This window comes from Impatiens glandulifera, chromosome 2, assembly GCF_907164915.1.
Source record: "Impatiens glandulifera chromosome 2, dImpGla2.1, whole genome shotgun sequence".
In the NCBI taxonomy this organism is placed as follows: Eukaryota; Viridiplantae; Streptophyta; class Magnoliopsida; order Ericales; family Balsaminaceae; genus Impatiens; species Impatiens glandulifera.
The window spans coordinates 66,224,516-66,245,176 of record NC_061863.1 but is presented as its reverse complement, the minus strand read 5'-3'; the positions used below and the strand labels follow the sequence as shown (position 1 = coordinate 66,245,176).

The 20,661-nt window shown below is 30.4% G+C and overlaps 5 protein-coding genes across 5 annotated transcripts; 2 read left to right on the top strand and 3 right to left on the bottom strand.

Annotated features, from left to right (window-relative positions):
• Positions 1 to 773: 773 nt before the first annotated feature.
• Positions 774 to 4,074, top strand: LOC124925673 (TATA-box-binding protein). Its single transcript, XM_047465745.1, has 10 exons — positions 774 to 976; positions 1,383 to 1,485; positions 2,051 to 2,138; positions 2,333 to 2,404; positions 2,655 to 2,705; positions 2,800 to 2,844; positions 2,951 to 3,043; positions 3,219 to 3,320; positions 3,387 to 3,460; positions 3,630 to 4,074. Coding segments are annotated over exons 2-10 (603 nt in total). The 5' UTR covers positions 774 to 976; positions 1,383 to 1,408; the 3' UTR covers positions 3,631 to 4,074.
• A 90-nt stretch (positions 4,075 to 4,164) lies between these two features.
• Positions 4,165 to 6,952, bottom strand: LOC124925674 (2-oxoisovalerate dehydrogenase subunit beta 1, mitochondrial). The gene is made up of 13 exons (XM_047465746.1): positions 6,664 to 6,952; positions 6,239 to 6,350; positions 6,065 to 6,100; positions 5,913 to 5,972; positions 5,776 to 5,833; positions 5,595 to 5,692; positions 5,267 to 5,356; positions 5,126 to 5,194; positions 4,965 to 5,051; positions 4,785 to 4,880; positions 4,610 to 4,687; positions 4,420 to 4,506; positions 4,165 to 4,340 (listed from the first exon to the last, which is right to left on the bottom strand). Exons 1-13 carry the CDS (start codon positions 6,822 to 6,824, stop codon positions 4,305 to 4,307), a joined length of 1,068 nt encoding a protein of 355 aa, XP_047321702.1. The 5' UTR covers positions 6,825 to 6,952; the 3' UTR covers positions 4,165 to 4,304.
• Positions 6,953 to 7,500: 548 nt separating this feature from the next.
• LOC124925257 (beta-glucosidase 44-like) lies at positions 7,501 to 10,018 on the bottom strand. Its single transcript, XM_047465227.1, has 11 exons — positions 9,766 to 10,018; positions 9,615 to 9,673; positions 9,468 to 9,543; positions 9,303 to 9,374; positions 9,128 to 9,215; positions 8,776 to 9,028; positions 8,568 to 8,683; positions 8,199 to 8,419; positions 8,054 to 8,085; positions 7,866 to 7,968; positions 7,501 to 7,772 (listed from the first exon to the last, which is right to left on the bottom strand). The coding sequence occupies exons 1-11, from the start codon at positions 10,016 to 10,018 to the stop codon at positions 7,501 to 7,503; spliced, it is 1,545 nt and encodes a 514-aa protein (XP_047321183.1).
• Positions 10,019 to 11,765: 1,747 nt separating this feature from the next.
• On the bottom strand, positions 11,766 to 14,255 carry LOC124925256 (beta-glucosidase 44-like). The gene is made up of 11 exons (XM_047465226.1): positions 14,003 to 14,255; positions 13,851 to 13,909; positions 13,706 to 13,781; positions 13,552 to 13,623; positions 13,377 to 13,464; positions 13,023 to 13,275; positions 12,817 to 12,932; positions 12,464 to 12,684; positions 12,319 to 12,350; positions 12,131 to 12,233; positions 11,766 to 12,037 (listed from the first exon to the last, which is right to left on the bottom strand). Exons 1-11 carry the CDS (start codon positions 14,253 to 14,255, stop codon positions 11,766 to 11,768), a joined length of 1,545 nt encoding a protein of 514 aa, XP_047321182.1.
• Positions 14,256 to 16,359: 2,104 nt separating this feature from the next.
• LOC124927978 (3-dehydrosphinganine reductase TSC10A-like) lies at positions 16,360 to 19,804 on the top strand. The gene is made up of 4 exons (XM_047468492.1): positions 16,360 to 16,516; positions 18,120 to 18,859; positions 18,973 to 19,120; positions 19,204 to 19,804. The coding sequence occupies exons 2-4, from the start codon at positions 18,320 to 18,322 to the stop codon at positions 19,506 to 19,508; spliced, it is 993 nt and encodes a 330-aa protein (XP_047324448.1). The 5' UTR covers positions 16,360 to 16,516; positions 18,120 to 18,319; the 3' UTR covers positions 19,509 to 19,804.
• Positions 19,805 to 20,661: the final 857 nt, after the last annotated feature.

Here is a 20,661-nt window from a genome sequence, read left to right as displayed (position 1 = left end):
TCTTGCAGCTGAGTAAAGGGACAACAATTATGCCAATAGCTTCTAGAACTATGCAAATCAAAAGGAGATAGGTATCTGAAAATTTTGAGGAGCATCTCTTCCTTCAATTCTTTCAACTAACCATGTGTATATCTTTGTTCCCAACAGAGAATAGCAAGACATTATTATTATATCTGCATTACTGATTAAACTTGTTCAGTGTGCAATTTCATTCAATTTCCATTATCTGAATTTATTCTTTTTAAGGATTGAATAATATAGTGTTAGAATTTGAATCAAGAAAACCCAACATCCTGATTAAACCACATTAAGGAAAATGAAACTACTTTTAAGGCATAAAACATGGATGATTTCAATATTAGATCGACATTTACAGAGACTTACAAGTTTGATGATCTACATCCACTTATCAATTAAATTAATCTACGAAGAACAGATCATAATGAATAGATGAGAAAGAAAAACATCATAATGAATTTTTTATAATAAGACCCATGAGAATTTTACGCCCGCCCGCCCGAAGACCCGACCCGCGAGAACTTCTATTCTACCCGCCGCTTACTTTGGTGAGCGCGTGAATGACACCTTCCAAATTATTATAATATATATATATATATAAAAGATAAAAAGGATAATCGCCCGCCCTCAGAACGCAAACGCAGCGTTATGCGAAGGGTATTTTGGGGAAAAAGCCGAAAAATAGCGACGCGTTTTGACGCCTTCATAAGAAGGGGGATAGGTTGTTTCTCTCTCATCTCTCTTCTTCTTGATATAAGATAGGTTGTTTCTCTCTCTATATATGTATCAGCTGTTCGTTCGTCCCAAGCCTCTCCTCTTATATATATCATCTCTTGCCCGAGAGAGACTATAAATCTTTCTTTCTATCTCATTATAAAAGACAACATCTTTCAAATTCTTTACCCGCTCTTCTTCTCCCTCTCGTCCACCAAGATCTCTGCTCGCTTATAAGAAACAAGTACTCTCTCTTTCTTTCTCTACCAAACTCAAATCATCAAACCCTAGATTTACGATTTCATCTTCTCCTCAATATATATAACTTTTCTGATTTCCTTACAAATTATTCAACCGCTACCATGTCCTGTGTTGTTTCTTTCAAGCTGTAACCCACCAGATCCAATTATATTATCAGCTTGATCTATTTATTTATCTATCTATCTGTCTCCCCTCCCCCCTTTTAGTCAATGGGTTTTTTTTTATATGATCTGATGTACTACTTACTTACTGTATAAGCACGCATCTGTTTCTTGATTTTCTTGAGTTGGAATGAAAATAGTACCGTCTTATCTATTTCTGATTTACCCTTTTTCTTTTCTTTTGTATTGTTTGATCTTGGATCATAATTGACCATGGGGTTGAAGCAGTTTCATCATCTGAGCTCCAGATTTAGATGGCTGAACAGGCGATGGAAGGTAGTCAACCAGTGGATCTAACGAGACATCCATCTGGGATTGTCCCTACTCTTCAGTGAGTCTTCACCAATCATAATACATAGATGCTTTCTGTTGCCTTGTGTCATGACCGGGATGCAAAAAAATTTCACTAGGGTTAGCATTATATACAATCAATGATCTCTTGTTTGTACGGTCTTTCATGTGTATGTGTAATCGGACACTTCCCATAACATTGTGATTTCATAAATTGGTGTTAAACTGTCGGTCAGGTTCTTAGAGCAGGTAATTAGCATTGACTAAACTAGGGAGTACTTGTAACCAGGCTTGTGGTATTATATATTTGAGAAACAAACTGCAAAGTTAAGTATGTCCATGGCTAGTAACCAATGATCTTATTACTATGATGCTGCTTATAACTGTAGATATTATTCATGTTGTTAACTTAGATTTAGTTTGTCTGGCTAAATAAAGACTTGTGGAAATTGGAAAATTTGCATTCATTAAGTTCAGACTGTAAATTGTTTGTATTGACTGTTAAACAATTGCATAAAGATCCAGAGCAGCTTCTATATGAAACACGTGTTAGAGATGAGTAGTCATATTTCTTCATGTGTTTGATCTCAAAGAACTCCATGCAGGAATATTGTTTCAACTGTAAACTTGGACTGCAAGTTGGATCTTAAAGCCATCGCCCTTCAAGCTCGCAATGCTGAATATAATCCCAAGGCATGCACAATTTGTTTCTGTTTCATGGAGCTATATTCCTTTGTTTTATATAACCAATTATACCTAAGGTCTAAGATATTGGCGCCAGTTTGGGAATATTGTCTCATTTCTTGCGTTCTTCACAAATTAGACGTTCATACCTCTATATTTGTTTCATGCAATCACACAAATTTCTTTTCTTTTTGGATTTTCAGCGTTTTGCTGCTGTTATCATGAGGATTAGAGAACCAAAAACTACTGCTCTGATATTTGCATCAGGAAAGATGGTAAGTGTAATTCTGCTCATAGAATTATTGTCTCAACTAATTGAATAATTGTATTATCTCAATTCTCAAGGATGTTGTATGTTGTCATGAAGTCTAGGGTAGGGTAATACTCTCCCCTGGACACTTCACCAGTCCTTGTTAAAAGTACCTTTAGAATGAATTCTTTTTCTTTGAAAAGATATATGCGTACATCTCTGAATATGTTTGTTACCCTTTTAACTATCTTCTCTAATCTGAGTGTTCTCTTCAGGTTTGTACAGGAGCAAAAAGTGAGCAACAATCAAAATTGGCAGCCAGAAAGGTAGCATGTTGTTTATCTAATGGCTCGGGGAGGACATATTTAAATTACCATTAGTTTTATCATATTTGTTTACACAGTTTATCATTTTTTTCAGTATGCTCGAATTATTCAGAAACTTGGTTTCCCTGCTAAATTCAAGGTATTCAATTGTGTTCTCTTTCTCATCCATCCATACATGGAAAAGCTCATGTACCATATTTCTTTATTCATATGTTTTCTTTTGGTGGGCTTCTTTCTGGTGATAGGATTTTAAAATTCAGAACATTGTTGCCTCATGCGATGTTAAATTTCCCATCAGACTTGAAGGTCTTGCGTATTCCCATGGTGCCTTTTCAAGTGTAAGGATTGCTTAAGACCCGAGTACTACTTTGTTGATCAATTTGCCGAATTAACTCATTCACAGGACATTATTCTTTAAAATTAATGGACAGTAGTAATTTTTGGAGATAACTACATTACATATACTGTACATATATTATTATGCAATATAGTATTAATTGTTGTTGGCTGCAGTATGAGCCAGAATTGTTTCCCGGGTTAATTTATCGTATGAAGCAACCGAAGATTGTGCTTCTCATTTTTGTTTCTGGAAAAATTGTTCTCACTGGAGCTAAGGTAAAGATTAGTAGATACTGTTGTGTTTTTTTAAGGTGTTATTAATGCTCTTCTGTTTTTGTTCAGGTGAGAGATGAAACTTACACAGCCTTTGAGAATATTTACCCCGTGCTTACTGAATTCAGGAAAAATCAACAATGGTAAATGGAATTGTATATTATTTCCTACACAATATTTGAATAATCTTCAAGTAACCCCATCAAATTATCTATTCAAATGAGCCAAATTTTCATAATCCAAATCTGAACAAGGTTTATTTAAATAAACCCCAATTCGAACAAGGCCTAAAAGTTTTTAACTTTGTGGCAGATCGACCGGCTTACTGGTGGGTGAAAGTCATCGGAAACGGGGGAAGGGGGCTTTGTTTGATGGAGGAGGGGGAGTAGGAGGGGGTGACAATTATGAAAACTGATGAAACTGTAAATACTATATGAAAATGATGATTGTTCAATGGGGGGGAAGTATCAGTTCAAATGTTTGTGGCTAAGATAAAAAAAAAAGGAAAAAAAAAGAGATGGTTTGTCACCTGCTTCAATGGGAACTAATGAAAGTTGGTTTGGAATCAAGTTTTTTTTTTTGTTTTTTTTTTGCGTTGTATTGCAATTGTAGTTTAATAATATACAATAATAGAGACATAATTAAAAATAGATATATGCAGAGTCACAAACTGCATGCATCCTCATGAGCTCTTATTTGTGCATGGTTGGACAAATTAATGGAGTGCAATTTTCCCTTATTTTAGTGTTTTGTTCTTTAACTTTTTCCTATTCACGCATGCTTAATTTAAATACCCTTTATTTACCTTGAAATTTATCATGCTTTAGTCTGTCACAAGAATAAAATGTGGTTAAAATCAAACAAAGTGGTTTATTAATAATCAAATTCAACAAGCATAGATCAGACTGTTTCATGTACAAATAGCAGTTACTTGATAGTTTATACAGAGAACAAACAGCCTACTGTATCCTATATCCGAGCTGTTGTCTAGAAATTCACTGTGGATTTGATTGCATCCAAGATCTTCATAAAGAGAAAAAAAAACACTTTAGAAAAATCATAAAGCTCCAAAAGTTTTGAGAAAATGTTAAAAATGACATGCCTTGTTCTTTGTCGGCATATAGAATGGTTCGAAAACAAGTGGGAAAGGAGTGTCGAGTCCGCAAACTCTAGCCACAGGTGCTTCCAACTGCATGGACGAGAATTATTAGCTCAAAACTGCTCTAGATCAAGAAATAACTGAATTTCCTTTATTGAAGGAAGAAAAAGGGAGATATTGTTTAATCAATTACCCTCAAGAAACAACGTTCAACAATAGAAGCCGAAATCTCAGCACCAAATCCACCAGTTATTGGAGCTTCATGACTAATCTACAAGACAAATCACTTATTTGATGAAATCTTGTCTAAATTTGTGTAACACTTTGTTTTCTGTTGGATTTCTGAAAAAAAAAAAGGATATACCAACCAGAAGTCTTCCTGTCTTCTTAACAGAAGCTTCCACTGTTTCCTTGTCCCATGGTATCAAAGTCTTTAGATCTATCAGTTCACATGATATTCCATCCTGTAACAGAAGCCCGCCATTCATATTGTCATCAATCATCATAATTCTTGAACTCTATCATCCTAAAATGTTAATAAAACAAACCTTTTCTGCCTCAACGCAAGCTTCTTTCATGATGGACAGCTGAGCTCCCCAACCCACCAATGTAATGTCATTGCCTTCTCTAATCACCTTCATAATTTACCAACTAGGTTAAGTTATTTTCTTCTTTCAGAAATTAACCCCATGATTTCTTCAAGATTTACCTCAGCCTCTGATAATGGCAGCATGTAGTCTTCCTCAGGAACTTCTTCTACAGCCAAGCGATAAAGCCACTGAAAATTTCATCAGATCTAAATTGTTTATTATGTATTTTCCCCAAAAGGATAAAAGTTTTAGAGGTAAACCTTTGGTTCAAAAAAGACTACTGGATTTGGATCGCGGATGCAAGACAATAATAAGCCCTTTGCTTCCCTAGGGCTTCGTGGGATAACTACCTGCAGAAGAACCACAGTAAATCCTTACTGTAATTCAATGAAATCCAATCTAACAGACCATAGTAGTCTTTGTTGGACAAATAATTATCGAAGAAAAAGAAGTGAATCAAATACAATCTAAAAGAACTGATCACTTATCAAACCAACATATCACATAAAAACCATAAACCCCTTTGAAGCTTTTATTTTTTCCTGTTAAAGACTTAAGGCAACTGCTTTACTAAAACAGAATCCTTACCTTAATACCAGGAACATGGCAGAAAAAAGCTTCAGGGGATTGTGAGTGATAATGCCCTCCATGACCCACAGCACCATAGGGAGCTCTTATCGTCAAACCTGACCAACAATGCAATTTACTGCATCAGTGTAGTAGAGTTCAACTCAACTCACAAAATGCCATTCTCTAAAAAAAAAACTACCTCCACAATTGAACTGGTTTCCACTTCGGTATCTAAATTTAGCTGCTTCATTGACAATCTAAGAAGCACACTAAACTGTTTGATTGAGATACAAAAAAGGTACTACAAAGCATAGAGATATCTGATAAACACATTACCTGATCAAAAGCAGGATATATATAATCTGCAAACTGTATTTCAACTATAGCTCGATTGTCCTAGAAAATCAGTCACAACAACTTGATTTATGTAGAACAAATCAATGAATCATCTTATCTAATGTGTCTGTCCAAGTAAAAAATAAACATACCATTGCTGCCAGACCAATACCAAATCCAACAATGCCCTAGAAATCATAATACTGGTATAAGAATTTCAAAGATGATAATCAAGTGGATACAATACAGTGAATCAGTTGCACCTAAATCCTAGATTGATTTATTATGTTACATGCTTCAAAACAAGTACTGAATTGTAGGAATACCTGTTCACACAGAGGGGTGTTGAAAACTCTTTGTTTACCAAATCGTTCAGCTAATCCAGTTGTGCATCGAAAAACTCCACCAAAGCTCACATCTTCCCCAAATACATATGAACTGAAAGCTCCAATAATCTTCTTTAGAAAAGTGCAAAACACCGAGATAATGCTAATAGTAAATCGAGACTGAGGTCTAGATAATAGAGCTATATAGCTAAATAATTCAAGATCAAAGTATCAATAACAAAAACATAAACATAAACAAAAAAAGTTTTCTGTTGGAAGCAACCGTCATAAGTAAAGATTCTGCGTTCTAGATTATTCTAGCAATCAAACAGAAGGGCATAAAAATTCGATACAAAAGGCCATAGATGATAAAAATTGGCAGCAGCAACTGATTATCAATGAAGCACGCCACAACTAGAACATACCGAGGATCAGTATCTAATGCAATGTGAAGAGCTTGATTGATGGCGGTGTAGAGATTAATCGACTTCCCTTCCATGGAGTTGCTACTGATTGTTGAGAATCCCTTCTTCCATGTCGATGAAACAGAAGCTAACCTCGCCAATTTCATCAAACTTGTCGCCATAACACTATTCCGTGTTAATCTTTGTACAATCAAGGATTAAGGATTTGAACAATCTAGAGAAGAAGATTAACACTGAATCATATGATAGATACTACTCATAGAGAGGTGGTGATAATTTTGGATAATGCCTCCGCCTCAGCACATGAATCAATTTATTATGATAATCACCTTTTTCACCAAACTTTTTTTTATCTTATCTTATATATAAATTACTTAACTGGTAGATTTAATTAAGTTGTTTAAGTTAATTATTATTAACTTTATTATCAAAAAAAGAAATTAGTTTCAAATGGAACAACCCATCAAAGATTTTAATAAATTAATTGTAAAAATACAAACATTTATAATTATTCATTAATACATGAATTTTAGGGTATATATATATATATAGAATGTTTATTAATTGTATTCTATTTATTTGTAAATATATGTCCACACATATAAAAAGAAGAAGAAGGTGTTATTCATATTGACAATAACTTTTTGCAAGGGAAGAAAACCATAATACTAATGTTTTATATTGAATAATTCATCCACTAAGGAGAAATGAATGATGACATGATAAATTGAAAAATAGAAAGAACTAGCTATCTAATGATAGACAACTTATCTAATGTTCTAAATTAGTTTATTTAATAAGAGATCATTCAGAACACACTCATTCCTAATCTCAATCTTAAGATTTTTTGCAAAATTCTTTAAACCAGTAAGCTGACATCTTCGGATATCGGGCAAGAGTGTTATAGTCGATATATGTGATGCCAAATCTTGATGTGTAACCCTCCCTCCATTCGAAGTTGTCAACTAATGACCAAGCATAGTAGCCTTCAACTCTTGCTCCATCGTCAATTGATTTTTTCAATTCCTTTAAATATGACTTGAAATAATTAATTCTCATAATGTCATTTGTGCCTTGAGTAATTGTGAAATTACCGGGATCATCCATTCCTGTCGAGGCAAGCCAAGTATCAAACATTATAATGAGAATGAAAATAATGTTTAAACGATAAAGATGTACTTATCAAACTAATTGTAACGCACCACTCTCGGATAAGATAATTCTATGTTGTCCATAACGCTCTTTTACGTACATCATTGCTTTATAAATGCCCCATGGCACTACACGCAGCCAATCCGAATTTGCCTAACCCAGTTCATAATAAACATTAAAAAAATATCTTTAAACATGAAATAGAAACTTATAAGTGACAAGTAATTAGTCTTATTACCTTAGGACCAAGTGGTATTCCGTTTTTTTCACCTACAAATACAAGAGGTAGAGAATATTATTTGTAAAATGAATACATCAGCATCAGTTTTATTCTTTTCATATTATGAAATTAATTATTCTTATTAATAGATAAATGTTCTTACTTGCATAGGAAGCATGCCAATCGGTCTGATAACTTGGCACTACTGGTTCAGGTTGGTTGCGATCAAAATACATATAATAAGTTGTGTAATGGTTAATTCCAACAAAATCGGTAGATCCTTGGATCAATTTTCTGTCCTCCTCTGTAATATTAGGTAGTCGGTCGCCAACAATTTCTTGCATAGTCCTTGGATATTCACCATAAGTTATGGGATGAAGAAACCTATATGGTTATGAACAATTATGGCATAGTGATCAAATAAGGCAAGTTAATCAAACAATTTTTTAACATAATACTTTTATACTTTTAAATACATAGGAGCTACAGTAAACGAAATACATAACATTAGTGTAGGTTATAATTTTTTTACCATCCAAGATGAAAATCTCTAGCTCTTTGAGCCGCATAATTATCAGCTTTTCCTCTCGTTAATGGTTCGTACCAATGAAAATCACATACAATGCCAATCCTTCCCTTTTGTTGTTCCTATATATAATATATAGAACAAATGACACTTAGAAAGCATGGTATTAAGAAAATGTGAGGTCATTGTAAATTTAATGAAAAATGTTGATTACTTGATATTTTTCTCGATATCTTTTGACTGCAGCTCCATGAGATAATAACAAATTATGGCCAACAATATACGATTCAGTTGCAGAATTCCCTGCAGTACAGTTTCCATACTCCTTGGAGCACCTTCCCGGAGCATGTAAGCCGTCACCGTATCCATATTGAGCAATAACTTTAGGCTCATTGAAGGTCATCCATTGTTTTACCCGGTCACCAAATGTTTTAAAACAAAATTCCGCATAATCAGCATAGTCAGTCCTGTCAGATCAAGTAAATATTAAGATCACTAGAAAAAATATATATATTTACGAGAGAAGTATAAATAGATGACATATTTTCATTAAAATAAACACTTACACTACTTGACGGTCAAGCCAACCTAAATATCTATCTTCAAGAGCTTGAGGAAGATCATAGTGATAAAGATTCGCAAAAGGCGTGATACCTACAACCACAAAACGATCCCTTAAAATTATTAACAAATTATGTTATATCATACACAATAACTCTTATTTGTCTTTTTATGTTATACCTTTTTCAAGCATGTAATCAATTAATCTATTATAGTAGTCCACCCCAGCTGCATTAACTTCTCCCGTGCCATCTAAAAAGCAATAACACAAAATTAAACTAAAATCAACAAGAGAAAAATAGTTTAATATCTACACAAATGTATCATTTCAAAATAATTTGTTACTTGGGAATATCCTTGACCAAGATATTGAAAATCGGTAGGCATCAAAGTTGAGTTTAGCCAATAAATCAATATCCTCCTGCCATAAAAAATGATCATGTCAAAAAAAATCTTTTATCAAAGATTAATTTGTATTTTATGTTCATGTACCTTGTATCGATGATATTGATCGACTGTAATGTCGGCATTGGCACCATTTGCCATAATTCCTAATGCCATAAAGAAAAAGGATAATGTAAAAAACTTAAATGTACCATTCTTTTATTTTTGCAAAATTGAATTGACTATTATTATTTGTTACCTGGTTGCTTTACAAATATATCCCATATGCATGGACCACGACCGGCCTTATCAGTCATTCCCTCGACCTGGTAAGCAGAGGTTGCAGTTCCGAATACAAATCCTTCTGGAAAGCTTTTGCGATTAAGACCGTCAGTGTCGAATATCATGCTTTCCAATGCATTATGGTCGTTTGATAAACCTAACTCTGGTGTAGCTTGAATAATGGCTATGGCTAAGAACAAAAACAAGGAAGACAATAGTACTCTCGTCATTGTTATCTTATGATAAGTTTTATCTGTGAGATATGATGGAAGGACTGATGGTCTATTTATATATAGCTGAATATGATTTATAAATTATCTCTTTAATTATTTATTTAGTTTACCTATTCTTTCTCTATTGTAGTTTTTAGGAAACATTTATTTGAATCAATCTTATGGATATTATATTTTCAAAATTTTCTTTTTAAATATTTAGTAACTTTTATCCCAAAAAAATAGAATAATATAAAAAGTAATAAAGAACACTCTCTTAATCTTTTTCTTCTATTTTTTAGGAAATGATTTTTTTTTTAATATTAAGGAAATAAAGTATTGTTATGAATATATAAAATGTAAATTATTATTAATTATAGCTTTAATAGTTTATATTTATTGGGTAAGAATTAGGCAAACATCATTTGCTAATTAATAAGTTAAGTTTGTGAACAATTTTTCATGTTTATTATATTAATATTTGACATATATACAATAAAAAAAACTAAATAATTAAAAAAAAATTACTCTCTTCCTTTTTTCTTCTTCTATGTTTTAGGAAATGATTTTTTTAATAAACAAATAAATTATTATTATTGAATATATAAAATGTAAATTATTATTAGTTAAAGTTTTAATAGTTTATATTTATTGGGTAAGAATTAGGCAAACATCATTTTCTAATTAACTATAATCGTCAAGTTTGTGAACCATTTTTCATGTTTATTATATTAATATTTGACATATATACAATATAAAATAACAATTAATTAATTATAATAAATAACATTAATATAATATATTTTATCATTTAATATATATATATATATATATATATATATATAGATAATTATTTTGGATAAACTCAAATCATCTTAGTTAAAATAAGGGATAGTTGAGATAAAATAACATATTTTTATAGTCTTTGATATTCTTTCAAGAATTTTACTATTTTACATTAAAAGAGTTAATTTATATTTATAAATTAATAAAATTATTATTTATTCAAATAAATTAATTAATATAATTAATTTTATAAATATAAGTTTTTTTATAATGTGATTTACTTATTATTATTTTTTAATTAATTTTATATGTAAATATATATGTTTTTTAAAATTATTAATATATAAAATATTTAATTATATAGATAAATATATATAATATTTTTTAAGTTAAACTCAACAGATTTTACAAATTTTCAGCTAAAACTTTGATTGCAGCCCAATAGCCAAATAAGTAAGTTTCAAAAGGAAAGAAAATAGGGATTAAATTGAATAACTTATCAGTAACTTCTTCGAATAGATATGTTTACGTGAAGAATTTGCAATGAATAAAATTGATTCTAAAGGCTAATTTGCTGAATTTATTTGATGAATTGGATATTGATTGAGATCTAGAATTTTGGGATGAAATAATTAATGCTGCTACTAGTTTGGGTTGTGTGATGATCATGCTCCAATTGATATGATTTTGTTGATTGAAAACAATTTGAGATTGGAATGTTGAAAATGATCTAGACATTGCTTAATTCACATATACAAAATAGAATAACTAAGCAAGGGATAAAGAACCATAACACTGATGTTTTATATAGAATAATGAACCCACTAAGTAGAAATGAATGTTAACATAATAAATTGGAAAATAGAAAGAATGAACAATCTAATGATTGACAAACTATCTAATGTTCTAAACTAATTTATTTATGACTCTAAGACAACTAGAGAGATAATTTAGAACAAGTTCATTTCTAATCTTAATCTTAAGTTTTTTTGCAGAATTCTTTAAACCAGTAAGCTGACATCTTCGGATATCGGGCAAGAGTGTTATAGTCGATATATGTGATGCCAAATCTTGATGTGTAACCCTCCCTCCATTCGAAGTTGTCAACTAATGACCAAGCATAATAGCCTTCCACCCTTGCTCCATCGTCAATTGATTTTTTCAATTCCCTTAAATATGACTTGAAATAATTAATTCTCATAATGTCATTTGTGCCTTGAGTAATTGTGAAATTACCGGGATCATCCATTCCTGTCGAGGCAAGCCAAGTATCAAACATTATAATGAGAATGAAAATATTGTTTAAACGATAAAGATGTACTTATCAAACTAATTGTAACGCACCACTCTCGGATAAGATAATGCTATGTTGTCCATAACGCTCTCTTACGTACATCATTGCTTTATAAATGCCCCATGGCACGACACGCAGCCAATCCGAATTTGCCTAAACCAGTTCATGATAAACATTAAAAAAATATCTTTAAACATGAAAAATAAACTTATAAGTGACAAGTAATTAGTCTTATTACCTTAGGACCAAGTGGTATTCCGTTTTTTTCACCTACAAATACAAGAGTTAGAGAATATTATTTGTAAAATGAATACATCAGAATCAGTTTTATTCTTTTCATATTATGACAATAATTATTCTTATTAATGGATAAATGTTCTTACCTGCATAGGAAGCATGCCAATCGGTCTGATAACTTGGCACTTCTGGTTCAGGTTGGTTACGATCAAAATACATATAATAAGTTGTGTAATGGTTAATTCCAACAAAATCGGTAGATCCTTGGATCAATTTTCTGTCCTCCTCTGTAATATTAGGTAATCGGTCGCCAACAATTTCTTGCATAGTCCTTGGATATTCACCATAAGTTATGGGATGAAGAAACCTATATGGTTATGAACAATTATGATATAGTGATCAAATAAGGCAAGTTAACAAACAATTTTAAACATAATACTTTTATATTTTTAAATACATTGGAGCTACTATTAATGTACGTAGGTTATAATTTTTTTACCATCCAAGATGAAAATCTCTAGCTCTTTGAGCCGCATAGTTGTCAGCTTTTCCTCTCGTTAATGGTTCGTACCAATGAAAATCACATACAATACCAATTCTTCCCTTTTGTTGTTCCTATAATATATAGAGAACAAATGACACTTAGAAAACATGGTATTAAGAAAATGTGAAGTCAATGTCAATTTAATGAAAAATGTTGATTACTTGATATTTTTCTCGATATCTTTTTACTGCAGCTCCATGAGACAATAACAAATTATGGCCAACAATATACGATTCAGTTGCGGAATTTCCTGCAGTACAGTTTCCATACTCCTTGGAGCACCTTCCCGGAGCATGTAAGCCGTCACCGTATCCATATTGAGCAATAACTTTAGGCTCGTTGAAGGTCATCCATTGTTTTACCCGGTCACCAAATGTTTTAAAACAAAATTCCGCATAATCAGCATAGTCAGTCCTGTCAAAATCAAGTAAATATTAAGGTCACTAGAAAAAATGATATATATTTACAAGAGAAGTATAAATATATGACATATTTTCATTAAAATAAACACTTACACTACTTGACGGTCAAGCCAACCCAAATATCTATCTTCAAGAGCTTGAGGAAGATCGTAGTGATAAAGATTCGCAAAAGGTGTGATACCTAAAACCACAAAATGATCCCTTAAATTTTTTAACAAATTATGTTATATCATACACAACAACTCTTATTTGTCTTTTTATGTTATACCTTTTTCAAGCATGTAATCAATTAATCTATTATAGTAGTCAACTCCAGCTGCATTAACCTCTCCCGTGCCATCTAAAAAAAATATCACCAAATTAAACAAGAAAAACATATTTTAATATTTACAAAAATCTATCATTTCAAAACAATTTATTACTTGGAAATATTCTCGACCAAGATATTGAAAATCGATAGGCATCAAAGTTGAGTTTAGCCAATAAATCAATATCCTCCTGCCATAAGAAATGATCATGTCAAACAAAATCTTTTATCAAAGATTAATTTGTATATTATGTATGTACCTTGTATCGATGATACTGATCGACTGTAATGTCAGCATTAGCACCGTTTTCCATAATCCCTAATGCCATAAAGAAGAACAAAAAATGTAAAAAACTTAAATGTACGGTTCTTTTATTTTGTCGAATTCGAATTGGCTATTATTATTTGTTACCTGGTTGCTTTACAAATATATCCCATATGCATGGACCACGACCGGCCTTATCGGTCATTCCCTCAACCTGGTAAGCAGAGGTTGCAGTTCCGAATACAAATCCTTCTGGAAAGCTCTTGCGATTAAGACCGTCAGTGTCGAATATCATGCTTTCCAATGCATTATGGTCGTTTGATAAACCTAACTCTGGTGTAGCTTGAATAATGGCTATGGCTAAGAACAAAAACAAGGAAGAGACTAGTACTCTCGCCATTGTTATCTTATGATAAGTTTTATCTGTGAGATGTAATAAAAGGATTAGGGGTCCTTTTATAGATAGCTGAATATGATTTATTAATTATTTCTTTAATTATTTAGTGTACCGATTCCTTCTCATGTTTTTATTATACTTTTTAGGAAACATTTATTCTATTTGAATCAATCTTTTTATGGATAAGATAATTTAAAATAAAAATTAAAATATTTAATGGAATGAATAAGATCTATTTTTATAGCTATAAATAATATAAATAAGAGAATAGATCTTAATCCTTCTATTAAATATAATAAAAAATTAAAGTTTATAAAATATTTAGTTTACCAATTCTTTTTCATATTAAAAAAAATATATAATATAAAAAAATATTAACCAACTAAAAAAAGTTTGACAAAGTCAAAAAAAATATATTTGAAAAAATATATTTTTTTCTTCTTCTATTTTTTTTTTTAGGAAAATGAGGCATATATTTTTAATAATAAATATATAAATGTAAATTATTATTAGTATTTATAATTTATATTTCTGGCTAAATTTTTTTTATTATTATTGATAAAAACTAAAATTATAAATAATAATAATAAATAAAATAAAATTCAAATAATAATAATAATAATAATACAAATAATAATAATACAATTAATATTAATAATAAAAATAATAATATAATAAATAATATATAATATAAATATAATATCTAATAAATAATTAGAATATATAATAATAAGAAAAATAATAATAAAAATAAGTTTAAAATAATAAAAAAAATATTTAATAAGACTTACATTTATTAAAATATATTTGTAAGATAAAATAAAAAAATAAACAAAACCATAATTTATTATTTATTAATTATTTTTATTATTTTTATTATTTTATAGGAAATAGTTATCAAGAATCTTGTAATAATAAATAAGAGAGATTAAAATTTATAAAATATTTAGTTTAACGATTTTTTTTCATATTTTTATAAAAATATTAATTAATTTTTAAAAAAAAAAATTGCTTGAAAAAATACATTTTTTTTATTATATTTTTTAAAGAAAAATAATGCACATTGTGTTAATAATAAAGAAATAAACTATTGTTTTTGTTTTGAATATATATAAATGTAAATTATTATTATTATTTATATTTTATATTTTCTTACCAACTATACTATTATTACTTTATAAAATAATAATAATACAAATAATATTATTAATAATAATAATAATATAATAAAAAATAAAAATAAAAAATATAATAATTTAATAAATAGTATAAATAGTATATATATAATAAATAATATAATATATAAATAATAATAATAATAAATTAATAACAAAAATTATTTTGAAATAATTTTTAAAAATATTTAGTAAAACTCTTATCCTATCCAAATTTAAAATTTATTTTTAAGATAAAACAAAAAAAAACAAAAAAAACATATATTTGTAATAATAAATAATATATATAAAAGAATAAAAAGTTAAATATAAAAATATTAATTAAATATTAAGTAATTTTAAGAAATAAATTAAGGATTTATATTTTATTTAATTTTAACATACACTTTTTCTTTTCCATTAATTTATTAGGTTATTTAATTTATTTAATAAAATATTAAAAATATTTTTATTTAAAATTATTATTTTTTTATTTTTTTATTATATTTAATATTTTTTAATAAAAAAAAAATCTACATTTTAAAAATCATTACCTTTTTTTTCTTTCTTTCAAAAGAAATTCAAACACAAATATTACAAATATTAAAGTGTTCCAAATTAATTATTAATTAGTTTGTCAATATTTTTTTATTTTTATTATATATATATATATGCGCATGCGGTTAACAAATAATTAATTATAGTAAATAACATTAATATAAATATTTTATAATTTTATTATATAAATAGATTTTTAAAAAATGGGTCAAATCATCTTAGTTACATAAAATGCCATACATATTTTTATGGGCTTTAATATAATTTTTTTTCATGTGGGTAATCAGATCTTAAGATAAAATCCAGACCACAGCCCAATAAGTAAGTTTCGAAAGGAAGAGAAGAGGGCTATATTGAATAGAAGAAGAAAGATGGAGGGAAAAGGAGAAAGATGGAATCAAACAGATCAAAAAGGGTACTTCGTTTTTTTTGGATTCACCCGAAGAGAGAAGTCGATCTTCAGTTCTTCACTGGGACTACATTTTGTGAAGGCTACTGATCTTCGTGGAGCTTCAAGTAGCGAAATCGGACTACCTTGCTCTTGAGTGTCAGGTTCTGTTTATACGATTCATAACTTATCAGTAACTTCTCCGATTAGATCAGAAATGTGTAAAGGATGTCTAATAGAGAAGTTTACGTAATGAATTTGCAATGAATAGAATTGATTTTTCCATGGCTAATTTTCTCATCTTTCATCTGTACGAAATAATCAATATCAGCTTACGATTTATTTTCAAGCTTGAATTGAATTGATTTGATGAATTGCTGATATTGATTGAGATCTAGAGTTTTGAGATGAAATAATTAATGCTGTTACGTTTTGGTTGCTCTGTGATGATCAACAGTTTGAGATTGGAATGTTGAAAATGTTCTAGACATTTCTTAATTGCAACATGCGTACTGTAGGATAGGACTATAGCTGTTTTATTAAAAGCTAATGTGCTTAAATGCAAATAGATTTCAAGTTGGTGCACATTATGCTTACAGTCTATTTGTACATCAGTTCTTCTAGATTTAATTTCCATTTGATCACCATTTGAATTGTACAAGTTTACCATATTGCAATGGGATTTCAACTAGAGTTATTTTTGCTCCCTGTTTCTAGCTGTATGTCTGTGCTTAGTTGCAATATGACTTCATGTTGATGTCTCTCACTATCATTATCTTTCTATATATCAGATCTATACTCATATTTGGCTAAGTATTATTAGATTAAGAGTTACTTGAGAAGTAGGATGGAATGTGTTCTGAAAACTCTTTATTTTGTTTGAATGCCATGAAGATTCTTCCATGATCTAGTCTAGAATCTAGGAACAGTTTAATTGTAAATGCATTATATGCTTTGATAAAAGGTGAATCTAGGAGATTTCCAATTTGCAAAATGCATGATCTATTCTATGTGTTGCCTCATGTTAAAAAACTGTTATGCTTTATCTGATCATAGATCATTTGGTGGAGATTTATCTGTTTCTTTTGAAATGGGCTTTAAAGTTGTTTTGTGCTAATTTTGCTCCAATGTTCAAGCTAGACTTGGCATGGCATAATGATGAAAATGTTGCTTGATGCAAGAATATTTGGTTCGACAGTAGGCTACACTTGGCCTCGGATTTAAGAACTGTTTGAAAAGATGTTTGATTTGAGAATGGATTGACGCAAATGTATTGATTTGAATCGGATATAGATATGTCTTGAGTGTTCTTTGAATTGATTGTTTGAGTTGAATGCTTTCAAATGACCATAATGAATGGATGAAAGCATGATTGATTTGTTGAATTGCATTGTTTCTTTGATTCAATGATCATTAGACTTGGTATCAATTGAGTTGATTACTTGCTTTTGCATGATGAATTGGATTGTGCGGTTAAATGATAACATGCTTTGCACTTGGAGTTGGTCCTTGATGGTGATTGATTTACATGTTATTTCCATCGAACCTTCTTGATTGATGCTATGATATCTTGATTGCTTCGAATGCATGATTAGGGTTTGATTATTTCTCCAATATTTGTCGTAGGAAAGTATGGGAAAGTATCCGTTGATGGAGATGTTTTCTTTTGCGCAAATTTGTGTGAAACTATCCATCCACTTCCAATGTGCAATTTTTTTATTTGTTGTAATTCTCTATGTTTTATCGGTCCTTTTTAATGTCTATCAGATAAAAATTGGACCTTGAATTGGAGGATGCAACCGGAGTGACACTGTTTGTCGCACTTGATCGAACCGTTGAGAAGCTATTGGGTGTGACAACTTCATGTTTGTTGCACTTGCATCCTCTTTGTGAGAAAACAAAATTCGTTACAGTTATCGTGCATTAACTAAGTGCAAGTTGGTTTTTCAACTAAAAATATCTAAGCGATGGCAGTGGCGTACTCCAATCTTACCTTCATCTCCCTCATCCTCTTGTTTCCCTTGTCAATCCTCATCTTTCTCTTTTTCATCGTGCGTCCTCGTGGAGTCAAGGTCCCAATCAAGGGTCGCCATGTGTTCATCACCGGTGGATCAAGCGGTATCGGTCTGTCTCTCGCTCGCCTTGCAGCGGCGGAAGGTGCGCGTGTATCGATCCTCGCTCGAAGTAAAGATAAGCTGATGGAAGCTAGAAATGAAATCCGACTGGCCACAGGAATCGACGTTTCTGTTTTCAGCGTCGACGTTCGTGATTTCGAAGCTGTGAAGAAGGCGATTGAGGACGCGGGCCCAATCGACGTGCTGGTCTGTAACCAGGGGTTTTCAAAGCCACTAGAATTTGAGAAACAAGAAATGGATGAGATTAAGTTCATGATTGATGTTAATCTTATGGGAACAATTCATCTGATTAAGGCCGCATTACCTGGAATGAAGAATAGAAAAGACAAAGCACCAGCTTCAATTTCAATTACCTCTTCACAGGCCGGTCAGGTATATATCAGCTGTCCTTCCAACTCTGTATTCGATATTTTAAGAATTGTTAAGCTTTTTCAATATAATTGCAGTAGAGATTTGATTTCTGCAAGTTACTTTTATGATTGTAGGTGGGAATATACGGTTATGCTGCTTATGCAGCTAGTAAATTCGGGTTGAGGGGTATTGCAGAATCATTGCAGCAAGAGATTATAATGGACAATATTCACGTTTCACTTATATTTCCTCCGGATACTGAAACACCAGGATTCATAGAAGGTTTGATTAGAAACTACTATCTTTTACTTTCTTCTTCTTCATCAGCTATGATTCCTGAATATATTCATCCTTGGTTGATTCAGAGAATAAAACGAAGCCACAGCTAACAAGTATTATATCAGCTTCTTCTGGTGGGATGAACGCTGACGAAGTTGCGAAGAAAGCTTTAGACGGGATAAAATCTGGCAGTTTCATAGTACCTTGTAACTTTGAAGGATTCCTATTAGCTTTGGTTACAGCTGGTTTATCCCCGCAAAGATCCTACTTAATAGCTTTTGTTGAGGTTTTCTCAGCAAGCATACTGAGGATAGTAGCCCTCTGTTTTCAATGGAATTGGTACAGCTCCATCGAGAAATGGCACCAAACTCAGAAGAAGAAGGATATATAGTAAGCTTTTAAATGCACTTTCCTCGGGTTTAACATGTTAACTTTCTTGCGTTATTTGGTCTTAGGTTACGCGGGAAGTGAATGAATGTGCCACTCTTATCATTGGATTTTTATAATCAGGTTTCTTTCTTTGAATGTGCTTAGTAGTTTGTACTATGCTGACTCTAAAAAGGTTTCTTATTTTCAATATCATCAATTGGTCCTGCCTGTGCCTGTTCCATTCACAGTTTATGTGAATTATTAGTAAGAACAAATTAAATAATACCAATTGAAGGATCCGATTATGACATTCTAACACACTTATTGCATGCCTACCTAGTATATTATTATATATTATCTTTCTATTTGCTGGCTAATTCAGAATCTGAGATGCTATATATACAAGGAAAATTTATTACAAAACTTTGAGAGCTTAATTTTATTCTGTGAAGATTGACATGACAAACAAGATGTGAAAATACCTAAATTCTATTTCTCTTTTATACAATTTATTAAGAAAAAATTAAAATATGATGCTGTTAGTTTCAATTTAAAAATAAAGAAAATTGACAACTTTTAAATAGATCTAACTGATAAGAGGGCTGAAACCTTGGTCTCTACTCTAATATGACCAAGGCTGTCAAAATCTCGAGTTAACTCTTAAAATCTTACGATTTTACGATTTCACATTATGCTAACGAGTCTGATTTTAAGTAAACTCTTAAATAGGTAAACTCTTACGATTTTAAATTTACGATAATAAGATTTTACGATTTTACGAGTTTATAAATAATTTTGATTTTACGATTCTATACGATTTTACTATAAAAAAACAAATTTATATTTAAAATTTTAAAAATAAAATTATTATTTATTTAAATAAATTAATTAATATAATTATTTTGTAAGTATACATATTTATAGTGTTATTTGTTTATTATTAATTTTTAATTAATCTTATATTAAAATATATAATTTCTTAAAATTGGTTAAGTATAAAATACTTAATTATATATATATAAATAATAATAATATATAACTATTATTTTTTTTAAATGAAATTCTTACGATTTCATGTAAACTCTAGATTTTACGAGTTTACAATTAGATAACGATTCTACGTAAACTCTCGATTTTGACAGCCTTGAATATGACTACAAACTTGTGACTTTTTG